This window comes from Canis lupus, chromosome 1, assembly GCF_011100685.1.
Source record: "Canis lupus familiaris isolate Mischka breed German Shepherd chromosome 1, alternate assembly UU_Cfam_GSD_1.0, whole genome shotgun sequence".
In the NCBI taxonomy this organism is placed as follows: domain Eukaryota; kingdom Metazoa; phylum Chordata; class Mammalia; order Carnivora; family Canidae; genus Canis; species Canis lupus.
Window position 1 is genome coordinate 57,515,634 of NC_049222.1, and position 16,243 is coordinate 57,531,876.

Genomic DNA, 16,243 nt, shown 5'->3' on the forward strand with positions numbered 1-16,243 from the left:
TGTTGCCTTGGGTTCAGTTTTGCCTTCTTTTAATATCATTATTCCCAGTTATATAGATTTCAGTGCCTTTATTTCTCATGCTTTGTGTGTGGTCTAGTTTTTGGTGTGTCCCTTGTAAGCAGTATGACTCTATTTTTTTAATAACTCTGGAGCTAAGTTTACCCATCTCTGTATGGCCCTGTGCAATTTCCTGAATCTTTTCATGAAAATAAGTTCTTACCTGTAAGCAAGTTGAGGATAACATTCTCATCTGTAAACCAGTTGAGGATGATATTAGTATCTCATCATAGTTCTTTTTTTTTTTTTTAAAGATTTTATTTATTTATTCATGATAGTCACAGAGAGAGAGAGAGAGAGAGAGAGAGAGAGGCAGAGACACAGGCAGAGGGAGAAGCAGGCTCCATGCAGGGAGCCCGATGCGGGATTCGATCCTGGGTCTCCAGGATCGCGCCCTGGGCCAAAGGCAGGTGCTAAACCGCTGCGCCACCCAGGGATCCCTCATCATAGTTCTTATAACTGTGCCTGACATGTCCCTAAGCCCACAGTAATTATTAGGTATTTAAATTTTTTTATATGTGATTTTGATGTGTTTGGTCTCATTTTTACCGTTATTTTGTGTTTTCTTTTTACCATCATTTTCCCTTTCTTTACAGTCTCTTTTTCTGTTAATATTCCCTTTTAATTTCCTGCTTTTGAATGATCTATACCCTATATTTCAAGTATTTAATAATTATGCTTACAATTTTGCTGCTTTAATGAGATATGAATTGATTTAAAATTTGATGAGTCTTGGGACGCCTGGGTGGTTCAGCGGTTAAGCATCTGCCTTTGGCCCAGGGAGTGATCCTGGAGTCCTGGGATCGAGTCCTGCATTGGACTCCCTGCATGGAGCCTGCTTCTCCCTCTGCCTGTGTCTCTGCCTCTCTCTATGTGTCTCTCATGAATAAATAAATAAAATATTTTAAAAATAAAATAAAATTTGATGAGTTTTGGCATACATATAAACCCCAAAGCCATCAAATTAATCAACATAATTAACATTTCCATTACCCTTGTTTCAGCTATGTTATCTTAGATTCTTTGTCTATTTGGCATCCATTAATTACAGGGTCACACTAACAGGCAAAGCGGTTAATATCTCCCATGTGATCAGACCCGGAACATCTTCTTATCTACCTCTCACACACCAAGTCAATATTTCCCCTGCTCTAGATCAACCCAGGACCAGGTACTAGACAAGCAGTGACAGCCCTTATGCCCCAAAGCCCACCAGAATTATTTAAACTAGCCAATCCTAGGCTGTTTCCCCTGCCTTACCTTGCCTTTACTATGGAAACCCCAATAAAAGCTCTGGCCGAGGCTCTTCTGTCTTCCTTTCTGCCTCTTGACCAAACCTGATGCTTCCCCTTGTGGCCTGGCATGCCCTCTTCTCTTCGTAAATGAAAATAAGAAATCTCCTATCAATGGCATTGGCTTCTCCGTGTCATCACTCAATCACCTCCATAAATTAAAACCCCATCAGTACAAATTGATACAACCTTTGAAAGTTTTCTAAGGCCCTTTGGTACTCTCTCTTCTTACTCCTCCTCCTCTATTCCCTAGGCAAGCACTGGCCTATTCTCTGTCTGTATTGATGAATTTGCATTTTTAGAATTTTATATAGAGTCATACATTATGTACTTCTTTGCTTAAATTCTTTAATTCAGAAAATTCTTTTCAATGCATTCTTCTTATTGTATAAATCAATAGTTTATTCATTTTATCTTACCAAGTAGTATTCATCATATGGATATATAACAGTTTGTTGATCTACTCACCTGTTGATGGACATTTGTGTTGTTTCTGGTTTGTAGCTATTATAAATAAAGCTACTGTGGACGTTCAAGTGCAATTTTTTGTGTGGACTTATACTTTCATTTCTCTTGAGCAAGTACCTAGGAGACAAATGACTGTACCATATATAGTGGGTACATAGTAAACTTTTAAAGAAACTGACAATTTTCCAAAAATATCCCATTTTACATTCCCGCTATCAGTATATAAGAGTTGTAGTTACTCTGGGAGTGCCTGGGTGGCTCAGTTGGTTAAGCATCCAACTCTTGATTTTGGCTCAGGTCATGATCTCAAGGTCATGAGATCAAGCCCCAAGTTGGGCTCCATGCTCAGTGTGGAGTCTGCTTGAGTGTCTCTCTCCTGCTCCCTCTGCCCCTCCCTGCCACACTCTTTCTCTCTCTAAAATAAATAAACCTTAAAAAAAAAAAAAAGAAAAAGAGTTCCAGTTATTCTGCAAACTTCAGCAACATTTGATATGGTCAGTCTTCTTAATTTTAGCTATTGCATACTGATGTCATATCATAACCATGTATTGCCTTAGTTCCACCTGTTAAAGTAAAAAGTAATCCTTTCCACAGCTAATGATTAAAGAAAATAACTTAAAAATATCATATTTGTACTCATAATTATTTTTTGTCCTATGTCATTCCTTAGAGTTAATTTTTCTCCTTGTTGAAATATATCCTTTAATAATGCTCTTTATGAGTTCCTGTGAGTGGTAAATTCCCTTAGCCTTTATGTATCTCTTTTTTTTTAATTTATTTTTTATTGGTGTTCAATTTACTAACATACAGAATAACCCCCAGTGCCCGTCACCCATTCACTCCCACCCCCCGCCCTCCTCCCCTTCTACCACCCCTAGTTCGTTTCCCAGAGTTAGAAGTCTTTACGTTCTGTCTCCCATTCTGATATTTCCCACACATTTCTTCTCCCTTCCCTTATATTCCCTTTCACTATTATTTATATTCCCCAAATGAATGAGAACATATAATGTTTGTCCTTCTCCGACTGACTACTTCACTCAGCATAATACCCTCCAGTTCCATCCACGTTGAAGCAAATGGTGGGTATTTGTCATTTCTAATAGCTGAGTAATATTCCATTGTATACATAAACCACATCTTCTTTATCCATTCATCTTTCAATGGACACCGAGGCTCCTTCCACAGTTTGGCTATCGTGGCCATTGCTGCTAGAAACATCGGGGTGCAGGTGTCCCGGCGTTTCATTGCATTTGTATCTTTGGGGTAAATCCCCAACAGTGCAATTGCTGGGTCGTAGGGCAGGTATATTTTTAACTGTTTGAGGAACCTCCACACAGTTTTCCAGAGTGGCTGCACCAGTTCACATTCCCACCAACAGTGTAAGAGGGTTCCCTTTTCTCCGCATCCCCTCCAACATTTGTTGTTTCCTGCCTTGTTAATTTGCCCCATTCTCACCGGTGTGAGGTGGTATCTCATTGTGGTTTTGATTTGTATTTCCCTGATGGCAAGTGATGCAGAGCATTTTCTCATATGCATGTTGGCCATGTCTATGTCTTCCTCTGTGAGATTTCTCTTCATGTCTTTTGCCCATTTCATGATTGGATTGTTTGTTTCTTTGGTGTTGAGTTTAATAAGTTCTTTATAGATCTTGGAAACTAGCCCTTTATCTGATATGTCATTTGCAAATATCTTCTCCCATTCTGTAGGTTGTCTTTGAGTTTTGTTGACTGTATCCTTTGCTGTGCAGAAGCTTCTTATCTTGATGAAGTCCCAATAGTTCATTTTTGCTTTTGTTTCTTTTGCCTTCGTGGATGTATCTTGCAAGAAGTTACTATGGCCGAGTTCAAAAAGGGTGTTGCCTGTGTTCTTCTCTAGGATTTTGATGGAATCTTGTCTCACATTTAGATCTTTCATCCATTTTGAGCTTATCTTTGTGTATGGTGAAAGAGAGTGGTCTAGTTTCATTCTTCTGCATGTGGATGTCCAATTTTCCCAGCACCATTTATTGAAGAGACTGTCTTTCTTCCAATGGATAGTCTTTCCTCCTTTATCGAATATTAGTTGCCCATAAAGTTCAGGGTCCACTTCTGGATTCTCTATTCTGTTCCATTGATCTATGTGTCTGTTTTTGTGCCAGTACCACACTGTCTTGATGACCACAGCTTTGTAGTACAACCTGAAATCTGGCATTGTGATGCCCCCAGATATGGTTTTCTTTTTTAAAATTCCCCTGGCTATTCGGGGTCTTTTCTGATTCCACACAAATCTTAAAATAATTTGTTCTAACTCTCTGAAGAAAGTCCATGGTATTTTGATAGGGATTGCATTAAACGTGTATATTGCCCTGGGTAACATTGACATTTTCACAATATTAATTCTGCCAATCCATGAGCATGGAATATTTTTCCATCTCTTTGTGTCTTCCTCAATTTCTTTCAGAAGTGTTCTATAGTTTTGAGGGTATAGATCCTTTACATCTTTGGTTAGGTTTATTCCTAGGTATCTTATGCTTTTGGGTGCAATTGTAAATGGGATTGACTCCTTAATTTCTCTTTCTTCAGTCTCATTGTTAGTGTATAGAAATGCCACTGATTTCTGGGCATTGATTTTGTATCCTGCCACGCTACCGAATTGCTGTATGAGTTCTAGCAATCTTGGGGTGGAGACTTTTGGGTTTTCTATGTAGAGTATCATGTCATCGGCGAAGAGGGAGAGTTTGACTTCTTCTTTGCCAATTTGAATGCATTTAATGTCTTTTTGTTGTCTGATTGCTGAGGCTAGGACTTCCAGTACTATGTTGAACAGCAGTGGTGAGAGTGGACATCCCTGTCTTGTTCCTGATCTTAGGGGAAAGGCTCCCAGTGCTTCCCCATTGAGAATGATATTTGCTGTGGGCTTTTCATAGATGGCTTTTAAGATGTCGAGGAATGTTCCCTCTATCCCTACACTCTGAAGAGTTTTGATCAGGAATGGATGCTGTATTTTGTCAAATGCTTTCTCTGCATCCAATGAGAGGATCATATGGTTCTTGGTTTTTCTCTTGCTGATATGATGAATCACATTGATTGTTTTACGGGTGTTGAACCAGCCTTGTGTCCCAGGGATAAATCCTACTTGGTCATGGTGAATAATTTTCTTAATGTACTGTTGGATCCTATTGGCCAGTATCTTGTTGAGAATTTTTGCATCCATGTTCATCAGGGATATTGGTCTGTAATTCTCCTTTTTGGTGGGGTCTTTGTCTGGTTTTGGAATTAAGGTGATGCTGGCCTCATAGAACGAATTTGGAAGTACTCCATCTCTTTCTATCTTTCCAAACAGCTTTAGGAGAATAGGTATGGTTTCTTCCTTAAACGTTTGATAAAATTCCCCTGGGAAGCCATCTGGCCCTGGACTCTTGTGTCTTGGGAGGTTTTTGATGACTGCTTCAATTTCCTCCCTGGTTATTGGCCTGTTCAGGTTTTCTATTTCTTCCTGTTCCAGTTTTGGTAGTTTGTGGCTTTCCAGGAATGCGTCCATTTCTTCTAGATTGCCTAATTTATTGGCGTATAGCTGTTCATAATATGTTTTTAAAATCGTTTGTATTTCCTTGGTGTTGGTAGTGATCTCTCCTTTCTCATTCATGATTTTATTAATTTGAGTCTTCTCTCTCTTCTTTTTAATAAGGCTGGCTAATGGTTTATCTATCTTATTAATTCTTTCAAAGAACCAACTCCTGGTTCTGTTGATCTGTTCCACAGTTCTTCTGGTCTCGATTTCGTTGAGTTCTGCTCGAATCTTTATTAACTCCCTTCTTCTCTTGGGTGTAGGATCTATCTGCTGTTTCCTCTCTAGCTCCTTTATGTGTAAGGTTAGCTTTTGTATTTGAGTTCTTTCCAGTTTTTGAATGGATGCTTGTTTTGCGATGTATTTCCCCCTCAGGACTGCTTTTGCTGCATCCCAAAGATTTTGAATGGTTGTATCTTCATTCTCATTAGTTTCCATGAATCTTTTTAATTCTTCCTTAATTTCCTGGTTGACCCTTTTATCTTTTAGCAGGATGATCCTTAACCTCCACGTGTTTGAGGTCCTTCCAAACTTCTTGTTGTGATTTAGTTCTAATTTCAAGGCATTATGGTCTGAGAATATGCAGGGGACGATCCCAATCTTTTGGTATTGGTTCAGACCCGATTTGTGACCCAATATGTGCTCTATTCTGGAGAAAGTTCCATGTGCACTTGAGAAGAATGTGTATTCAGTTGAGTTTGGATGTAAAGTTCTGTAGATATCTGTGAAATTCATCTGGTCCAGTGTATCATTTAAAGCTCTCGTTTCTTTGGAGATGTTGTGCTTAGAAGACCTATCGAGTATAGAAAGAGCTAGATTGAAGTCACCAAGTATAAGTGTATTATTATCTAAGTATTTCTTCACTTTGGTTAATAATTGATTTATATATTTGGCAGCTCCCACATTCGGGGCATATATATTGAGGATTGTTAAGTCCTCTTGTTGAATAGATCCTTTAAGTATGATATAGTGTCCCTCTTCATCTCTCACTACAGTCTTTGGGGTAAATTTTAGTTTATCTGATATAAGGAGGGCTACCCCTGCTTTCTTTTGAGGACCATTCGAATGGTAAATGGTTCTCCAACCTTTTATTTTCAGGCTGTAGGTGTCCTTCTGTCTAAAATGAGTCTCTTGTAGACAGCAAATAGATGGGTCCTGCTTTTTTATCCAGTCTGAAACCCTGCGCCTTTTGATGGGGTCATTAAGCCCGTTCACATTCAGAGTTACTATTGAGAGATATGAGTTTAGTGTCATCATGATATCTATTCAGTCCTTGTTTTTGTGGACTGTTCCACTGAACTTCTTCTTAAAGGGGAATTTTGAGAGTCCCCCTTAAAATTTCTTGCAGAGCTGGTTTGGAGGTCACATATTCTTTTAGTTGCTGCCTGTCTTGGAAGCTCTTTATCTCTCCTTCCATTTTGAATGAGAGCCTTGCTGGATAAAGTATTCTTGGTTGCATGTTCTTCTCATTTAGGACCCTGAATATATCCTGCCAGCCCTTTCTGGCCTGCCAGGTCTCTGTGGAGAGGTCTGCTGTTACCCTAATACTCCTCCCCATAAAAGTCAGGGATTTCTTGTCTCTTGCTGCTTTAAGGATCTTCTCTTTATCTTTGGAATTTGCAAGCTTCACTATTAAATGTCGAGATGTTGAACAGTTTTTATTGATTTTAGGGGGGGATCTCTCTATTTCCTGGATCTGAATGCCTGTTTCCCTTCCCAGATTAGGAAAGTTTTCAGCTAGAATTTGTTCAAATACATATTCTGGCCCTCTGTCCCTTTCGGCGCCCTCGAGAACCCCAATTAAACGTAGGTTTTTCTTTCTCAGGCTGTCGTTTATTTCCCTTAATCTATCTTCATGGTCTTTTAATTGTTTGTCTCTTTTTTCCTCAGTTTCCCTCTTTGCTATCAACTTGTCTTCTATGTCACTCACTCGTTCTTCCACCTCGTTAACCCTCGTCGTTAGGACTTCTAGTTTGGATTGCATCTCATTCAATTGATTTTTAATTTCTGCCTGATTAGCTCTAAATTCTGCAGTCATGAAGTCTCTTGAGTCCTTTATACTTTTTTCTAGAGCCACCAGTAGCTGTATAATAGTGCTTCTGAATTGGCTTTCTGACATTGAATTGTAATCCAGATTTTGTAACTCTGTGGGAGAGAGGACTGTTTCTGATTCTTTCTTTTGAGGTGAGGTTTTCCTTCTAGTCATTTTGCTCAGTGCAGAGTGGCCAAAAGCAAGTTGTATTGGGAAAAAGAGAAAAAGAGAGGAGAGAAAGAAGGAAAGAAAAGAGAAAGAGAAAAAAAGGGGAAGGAAAAAAAAAACGAAAAAAAAAAAAAAGAAGAAAAAGAGAAAGAAAAAGAAAGGAGAAAAAAAGGGGGTGGGGGAAGGAAACAAATCAAAAAGCAAAACAAAACAAAAACAAAAACAAAAACAAAACAAAACAAAAAAAGAACCACCGGGGAGTATCTTCTGATTCTGTGTACTTTAAGTCCCTTGGCTTCTCCTGGAACTTGTCCGTCTAGCTGGTCTTCTGGGGGAGGGGCCTGTTGTGCTGATTTTCAGGTGTTAGCAGTTGGGGGAGCTGCTGTGCCCCTGCCTGGTGCAGGGCTCAGTGGGGGTTGTTTACCCCGTGAGGCCGCAGGAGGAGCAGCCCCAGTGGCGGGGCAGCTCTGGAAACCTGGGTTCAGCTCCGGCAGGAACTCCGTCTGCAGGGCCTGGAGGCTCCGGGGCGGGGCCGCTGATCTGCTCAGCTGGGGCAGGAGCGTCCTCGCTGTCCTGGGCCCTCCCGGCCTCTGCCTGTCCCGGGGGAGGCGGGATCCTGGGCTGTGTCCCGGCGCCCTGTGCTCCGGAGCCTGCGCTGTTGGATTCGCGCTCCCGGGCCGCCGCCGCGCAACCCCCTCCGCGGAGCTGCCGCCCGAGCCCCTCCGAGCTGCTCCTGGAACCGCGCAGCCCCCTCCGCGGAGCCTCTTCCTCCGCCCGAGCCCCCCGAGCTGCTCCCGCCCCGCAGCCCCCTCCGCCGAGCCGCCCCCGAGCCCCCCCGAGCTGCTCCGGGTCCGGCCGTGCGCGCTGCAGCCCTTAGGGAGCTCGGCGCACTCTCCCGGGGCGCAGGTGTCTGTTACTGTCCCCGGGAGCCCGAGGGCATCCTCGCCCTCCTGGGTCCTGCTCCAACTCCCCACGAGCCCCTTTCCGCCGGGAAGGTCGGTGCAGCTCCTGCTCCTCCGGGACGGGGCTCTCCTGTCCTGGGGACACTCGCCCCGGCCTCAGCCCGGCTCCTCGCGGGGCCCCTCCCCCTTGGAGGCCTTTGTTCCTTTATTTCTTTTTCCCCGTCTTCCTACCTTGATAGATGCGTGAACTCCTCTCACTGTAGCATTCCAGGTGTTCTCTCTTTAAATCTCAGGCCGAATTGATAGATTTTCAGGATAATTTGAAGGTTTTCTAGGTAATTTGGTGGAGACAGGTGATTTGGGGACCCTACTCTTCCGCCATCTTGCTCCTCCCCTCTGTATCTCTTTTTAAAATTAACATATGTATCTTTATTTTGTTCTGTCTTGAGTGATAGTGTATCTGGTACTAAGCATTTTGAAGATACTGCCTCTGGTCTGGTAAATAAAGATTTTATTTATTTATTCATGAGAGACACACAGAGAGAGGCAGAGACATAGACAGAGGGAGAAGCAGGCTCCCTGCAAGAACCCGATGTGGGACTCAATCCCCGGACCGGAGATCACACACTGAGCCAAAGGCAGAAGCTCAACCACTCAGCCACCCAGGCATCCCCTTCTGGTAGCTTTTAATAGTATCTCTTCATTTTTCACACTCTGCAGTTTTACTATGGTGTTTTTATATGTAGATTTGTCTTCATTCACGCTGCTCAGAACATCTAACACTCTTCTGATATGAGAACTTTCTTTGATTCTGCAAAACTCTGTTACTTCTCTTGAAACATTGTTTCTCTGCCTATCCCATTTCTTCCTTCTGGAAGTCCTGTTATAGAGTTGCTTAGTCTGACTTCTAGTTCGTTGAATTGGTTTTTAAAATATAGTATTTTATTTCTTTTCTTTTTATACTGTACTTCGGGTGAATTCCTCAGCATTATGCTTCAATTCACTAATTACATATTTAACAACACCCAGTTGAGAGTTTGAGAAATTTGTATCTTATTCACTTTTTATTAGCCCAACCAAGCCTAGTCCAGTGCCTTTTGCATAGAAGTTATACAATAAATATTTTCTGATTAAATATAGAAAACACCTTATATATTTGATCATTTTACTTCTTTCTATAGATATAACTTTATTAATACCTAAGTATCATATTTTCATGTAACAAAAAGATACCATATAAACCCAAATTTGCAAATTAACTTATAAAGCCAGACATTAATATATTATATTCCATCAATACAAATGCATTTTAATGCAAAGTTGGAATGTTTTTGTTGTGATTTGGATTTATGGGTACCCAACTCTTGTCCTTTTGAGGAAAGCTTTTGGGATCTTCTGACAGAACTCTTAGGTTTTGGATGTTCCAGACAGCCCTAATGTTTGGATTGCTCTATTATTTGATAATTTCTGTTGTTCTTATATCATAATTTGATGGTAACTAAATCCTGGTCTAGTACAGGGTAAGAATGTTCTCTGTTTTGCTCCCAATGTTCTATTTGCTGGTGCTGAGCACGTTGTGTCACACACAGCAGCACATGGAAAGATGGCAGCAGATTGCTTTGCAAAGCAGGTCATTCTCTTTTTAGCAGGAAGATATACTGCAGAAGTGTTTCCTGTCACTCGTACCAGATTAATCTCTCTAGTTTCTTCCAGCTGTAAGCCGAAGGGCATTTATTAGTTCAGGATTCACAAAGTACACAAGGAAAGATGCTAGAATCCTTTAAACATATAAGGATGTTCAGTCGCTTGACACAGCCAGTTAAACCAGTAAGATCCCATAAAATGGTTATAGCTGTAGAGTCTAATGATCAGAAAGGGCCATTTGTTTCAGAGCTTCCCAACGATGAGCCGAACTCTCAACAATATCGTATCTTCCCTGCAGAGAAGTGGGACATTTATCAATTCTCTCATTGCTGCTTTGACTATTGGTGGGCAACAGCTTTTCTCTTCTTTCACATTCAGTTGTCCCTGTCAGGTTGGAAAAAATTTCTACTATGGTTCTGCGTTTCTAGTCATCCCAGCCTTGATCCTTCTGGTTGCTGGCTATGCTCTGAGAAGCCAGATGTGGACAATGACCAGTGAATACTGCTGCAGCTGTGCCCCTTCACACCGGAGAATCAGCCCCCTGGAGCGCAAGCTGGCTTGTCTTCGGTTCTTCAGCATCACTGGGAGGGCACTTGTTGCCCCATTAACATGGCTGGCTGTCACCCTGCTGACAGGCACCTACTATGAATGCGCAGCAAGTGAATTCGCATCTGTGGATCATTACCCAGTGTTTGACAATGTCAGTGCCAGCAAACGAAAAGAGATCCTAGCTGGGTTTCCATGTCCCAAATCAGCTCCATCTGACATGATCCTGGCAAGAGATGAAGTTGCTCTTCTGCACAGATTCCAGTCACAAGTAAGTTCTTGATTTTTTTTCTTGCGATGCTATCCCATCTTAACTGCAGCCATTGGAGACATTACACATTCCTACTACTTCTCATAGTATCCGAATATACAACACAATCTTGATGCCATTTATCAAAGTGATTTCTACTGAGTGGCTCTATACATATGGTTAGGATGTTGGGCTTTGGAGTCAGCAGACCTGTGTTTGAATCTTGCTTTGCCTTTTATTAACCTGCAAAACCTTGAGCAAGTTATATAACTTAACCACGCTTTACTTTTCTTTGCTGTAAAATAGAAATTTTTTTTACTTTTTTTAATAAATTTATTTTTTATTGGTGTTCAATTTGCCAACATATAGAATAACACCCAGTGCTCATCCCATCAAGTGCCCACCTCAGTGCCCATCACCCAGTCACCCCCACCCTCCGCCCACCTCCCCTTCTACCACCCCTAGTTCGTTTCCCAGAGTTAGGAGTCTTTCATGTTCTGTCTCCCTTTCTGATATTTCCCACTCATTTTTTCTCCTTTCTCCTTAATTCCCTTTCACTATTTTTTAATATACATTTATTTTTTATTGGTGTTCAATTTGCAAATAGAGATATTAATAGGGCCTACCACATAAGGTTGAAGTAATAAATGAGCTAATATATCTAAAAGGCTCAGCATTGTGTCTACAATCCATGTTAAAAAACAATACATCTTAGATATCGTCATTAAAATTATTATTACCATATAGTGTATCATTTCATTCCATCTTGGATATTCTGAAATATTCATTCTTGTGTATTAACATTTTACCTAAAATTATAGGAAGCTTAATAATGATCAAAATAAATCCCAGCGATGGCTCTAAATTTAATGTCCTTAGACAAGTTTACATGAGGGGGTGGGATGAGGCAGAGAAAAGGCCTGTATCTACTGCACTTACAGGTTAAATTTAAGAACTATACGGCAGCCCAGGTGGCTCAGTGGTTTAGCGCCGCCTTCTACCCAGGGCCTGATCCTGGGGACCTGAAATCGAGTCCCACTTCAGGCTCCATGCATGGAGCCTGCTTCTCCCTCTGCCTGTGTCTCTGCCTCTCTCTCTCAATCTATGTCTCTCATGAATAAATAAAAAATAAAATCTTAAAAAAAAAAGAACTGTAAAAGTGCATTTTGTCAATACAGAAAGAATCATTGGCATTCATCGCTCTCTGTGAGGGATTTGAGGATAAAAACACATTGGCAAACCACTGCAGTACAATAGAAATACATTATTTTTAAACTATTTATTGCAAAGGCATACACATTTTTGACCCATCACTTTTTTAGCTATTAAAATTTAGAAGTGCTAGTGCTATTTTGTTGAAAAAAATTACTATCAACACACAGAATACTCAAGTGTTGCATATGGCCTGATTGAAGCAAAGTTAGAAATCCCATTAAGGTATGCTGTGCCTCAACCTTTTATACTAGCCCTAGAACTCGGATAGAGGAGGGAGCTATGTGAGGATAGGTGAAACGTCAAATAATTAATGGGACCATTTTAACTTGCAAAAATGTTCTTGCTCAAGAAAAACTAAGATCTATTACACACTGGTAAGATTTTCTTAAAGTGAAAATAAAATACCTTATTTATTACACAGACTTACGTGAAAAGACAGTTTTATGGTTCTGAGTGCCATCAGCCAGTGGACTTCTTTGGATCAGCGACCACAAAACTAATATTTAGTAAGATGTTTATCATATACTGTACAAATATTTCATTTTTAATTCTAACCTTCAGAATCTTAAGAGAGAGCTATAATCAATCCCATTTTACAGATGAGGAAAGCAAAGATTAAAGAGTTTATGTAACTTTTATAAGCTCACAGAGCTAATAAAGGGCTGAGAGAGATATTCAAAGGTCATACTGTTTCCATTGTACCAAGCCACATTTCACGACTACCTTGAACTTCAGTCTCATTTGAGAAGTATACACTGTTTTTTCTGTTTGATTTTTCTGTTTGATTTTTCTGAGTTGACCACAAGGTCCTATAAAGTTCAAACCCCTTCTCTGCCCATACGTCATTCTAAAATAGCTTCCTGACATAGTTTTATCCAATTTCAGTCAACTTTCTACAGCCATGCCAAAATTATCTTTCTAAATGTGAATCGAATTATGATCACTGTCCCCAGACCCTATATAAAGTTCCTGAATGATTTCCTACTGGCCCAGTCACAAACCCAAATTCTTGTCAGGGCATACAAAGTCCTTCAGCGTCTGGCTCCTGACTTTTCCACAGGACTCCTATGACCTGTGAGCACAAACTTCTTGAGGTTCTCCCAATTCTTCATGCTCTTATTTTTCTTATCAGCTTTTATCAGAACTCTTAATTTCTTGCATCTGGTGAACTGCTCCTTAATATTTAAGTCTGAACATCATCTCCTCTGGGAAGTACTCCCTGATACTTCTCCTCATTAAGTGAGTTCATTTCTTTCCCATTGTGCTTACTGGTATAAAAAAAAACTATCATATTTAACTATATTTCTTGGCTTGCTATTTTGTCTTCCTCCTTTGGTTGAAAGACTGTGGAAAGGGTGAATGTATCTTAAATGTATTCACATCTAAGTCCTCATAACCAACCACCATGTATAGAACATGGTGAGAGGTCAACCAGGTACTCAATAAATGATGGCTGATAATTAATGGGCATCTCAGATGGCCTTTCCTCCACTGTGCTGGCCTCTCTCAAGTTAAATTGCTGTGTCACTTTGTAGGTTTTAGCCTCCATTGAGTGCAGCTCCCCTGCTGTGCTCACCCTGGTAATTCCAGGTCTGCTGGAGAATCACAAGCTGTGGGAGAGACCTTCACCTCCCAGACTGTGGCTGCCTCCTGCTGGCTTCCTTATCGGTGTGGAACTTGCCTCTCTCACTTTACATAATAATTGCTAACGATTGGGAAAAAAAGAATTATTAGGGCGCCTGAGTGGCTCAGTGGTTGAGCATCTGCCTCTGGCTCCTGTAGTGATCCTAGGATCCTTAATCCCTAGGGAGCCTGCTTCTCCCTCTATGTCTCTGCCTTTCTGTGTCTCTCATAAATAAATAAATAAAATCTTTAAAAAATCATTTAAAAAAAAAGAGTTCCAAGACTAGAAAACAGCCATTTATTTTATTATTATTTTTAAAGATTTTATTTATTTACCCATGAGAGATACAGAGAAACACAGACACAGGCATAGGGAGAAGCAGGCTCTATGCAGGGAGCCCGATGTGGGACTCAATCCCGGGTCTCCAGGATCAGACCCTGGACTGAAGGCGGTGCTAAACCGCTGAGCCACTCGGGCTGCCCGAAAACAGCCATTTACATCAATCTTTCAAAGAGGACACTAAATAATTGCAAATAAAATATGGCTAATTTTCCCTTCTAAGTATATTTCAAAAATGAATCATTAAACTGGTCAGCCAATAACTATTTGAAGGAGGAGGGAAATGAAAAGGAAAATAATAAAGTGCTTTCCATTTAGGGACATAAAAGTCATCTCTGGTCACAAAAAAAATAAAAGGGAAGAGCAGTTCAGGAAGAAATATTAATGAACACTTGTTAGCACATTATTAAGAAGGCACTTAGGAAGCTACCATTATTATCTATCGTATCATCATTTTCATCACAATCATTACCAAATAGTTGTTAAGAACCCAAAGGATGCTTGACCTGTACCTACCTAATGGTTGGGAGAGAGGGGAGTTAAATATAGTTTATTGTACCTTACATAAGAGTAATTTGGTGGGTTATAGCATCTGCCACTTCAAGGACAGGACTTCTAATCCATTCTAAGTTAACTGGTCAATATCCTTAATAGGCCCCAAACCAAATTAAAATGGTTGGGTTTAGTCTCTCCATCATGCCTATATCCGTATCAAGCAATCAGCACCTTGTTAGTATTTTAAAGACTAGAAAAACAAATTTCTTACCCACTTCTCAGTTACGTAAGAATCCCTCTTACTGTGCCTGTTCCTTGATAATTACTATATTGATGTTTTCTGTTTTTTATTTAAATAACTATATCAAGATGCTGGGCTGGATTTTGATCACCTTGGCAACCATCGCTATCCTCGTGTCCTGCTGCTTGGCGAGGTGCTGCTCCCCCCTCACCTCTCTGCAGCACTGCTACTGGACCAACCACCTGCACAACGAGAGGGAGCTCTTTGAACAAGCTGCAGAGCAGCATTCACGGCTCATCATCATGCAGCGCATAAAGAAACTCTTTGGCTTTATTCCTGGAAAGGAAGATGTCAAACACATCCGTATTCCTTCATGTCAGGACTGGAGAGATATTTCAGCACCCAGTCTTTTCTGCATGGGTGAGGACTTGCAAGGTCGCTATAGCTTCCTTGGAGACAGGGTGGATGAGGATAATGAGGAAAGCAAACCTGAAGGTATTGAATTAAAACCTTGATTATGGCGCCTCTCACAATTCAGTTTGCTTAACAGATGCTTTATTTTTGTGATGATGGAGTTTCAAAGTAATCTCTTCACCTTTTTCTCTCCTGAGATTTGTTTGACTGAGTCCATTCAAGGTGTTATTTCCAAAATCCGTTTATCTGATCATTGTGCCAATGATATTGGTTTAATATTGGCTTAATGAAAACAATATGGATCTTGAAGTCATATCAGAATTGGAATCTCGGTTGTTACTCAGTTAGCTGTATGAAAAATAGTATTTTTGAGCACCATCTTGTTACCTGCACATAACGGCTACCTCATAGAGCTGTTGTGAGGATTAAAGGTGTTAATATAAGCTAAGTGCTCAGCATAGTGCCTTTCCTAAAATAAGTGCCAACACACGTTACTTTTTCTGTGTTCCATGTTTTCCATTACTCTCTAATTTCCTTTGATCTTAAATATCTGACCTTTTGGCAACAGGATGAAAAGCCCTTTCTGTGCTCGCTTTGGCAGCACCTATACTAAAAGCCCTTTCTAAACTGGTAACATGTACGGTAGAAGCCCATGCAAGGTCTTGTGTCAATTCTGCCATAACCAGGGGAAGATGATGCATTATTCTATCATCATTAGTATCATAAATGTTATTGGTAGCACCTCCACACTAGGAACATTTTTATAGCCATAACATAAGAAGTTTATTCTAGAAATTTTCCCTTCTATGCTCTACTGTAGAGACACTATCCATGCCTTTTCATTATCAATTTGCACCCTTGCACTCAAAATCCATTTGGGGAAATGAGACTGCCATCTATATTTGTATATACCCATTATCTAAAACTCCAAAAGGGGAGACCTGCCTGACTCTTCTCTGTGACGCTACACCTCTAATATCTGAAAGTTTCTAATTTATCCTGATTATTTC

The 16,243-nt window shown here is 40.5% G+C and overlaps 2 protein-coding genes across 11 annotated transcripts in view; one reads left to right on the plus strand and one right to left on the minus strand.

Annotated features, from left to right (window-relative positions):
- The window catches only part of CALHM4 (calcium homeostasis modulator family member 4), a 55,053-nt gene extending 39,105 nt beyond the window's left edge, over nucleotides 1-15,948 (plus strand). For 2 of the 5 annotated variants that reach the window (XM_038526617.1, XM_038526618.1), the window contains one exon: nucleotides 14,948-15,948. In XM_038526617.1, the coding sequence (XP_038382545.1) occupies nucleotides 14,948-15,334 (387 nt within the window). In that variant the 3' untranslated portion in view covers nucleotides 15,335-15,948. Of the gene's footprint in view, nucleotides 1-10,107; nucleotides 10,927-12,541; nucleotides 12,627-14,947 lie in introns of those variants that run through there. The other 3 variants (XM_038526619.1, XM_038526616.1, XM_038526615.1) reach the window with 3 other exon arrangements.
- The window catches only part of TRAPPC3L (trafficking protein particle complex 3 like), a 65,074-nt gene that overhangs the window by 40,795 nt on the left and 8,036 nt on the right, over nucleotides 1-16,243 (minus strand). The gene's annotated exons all lie outside the window — the stretch shown is intronic.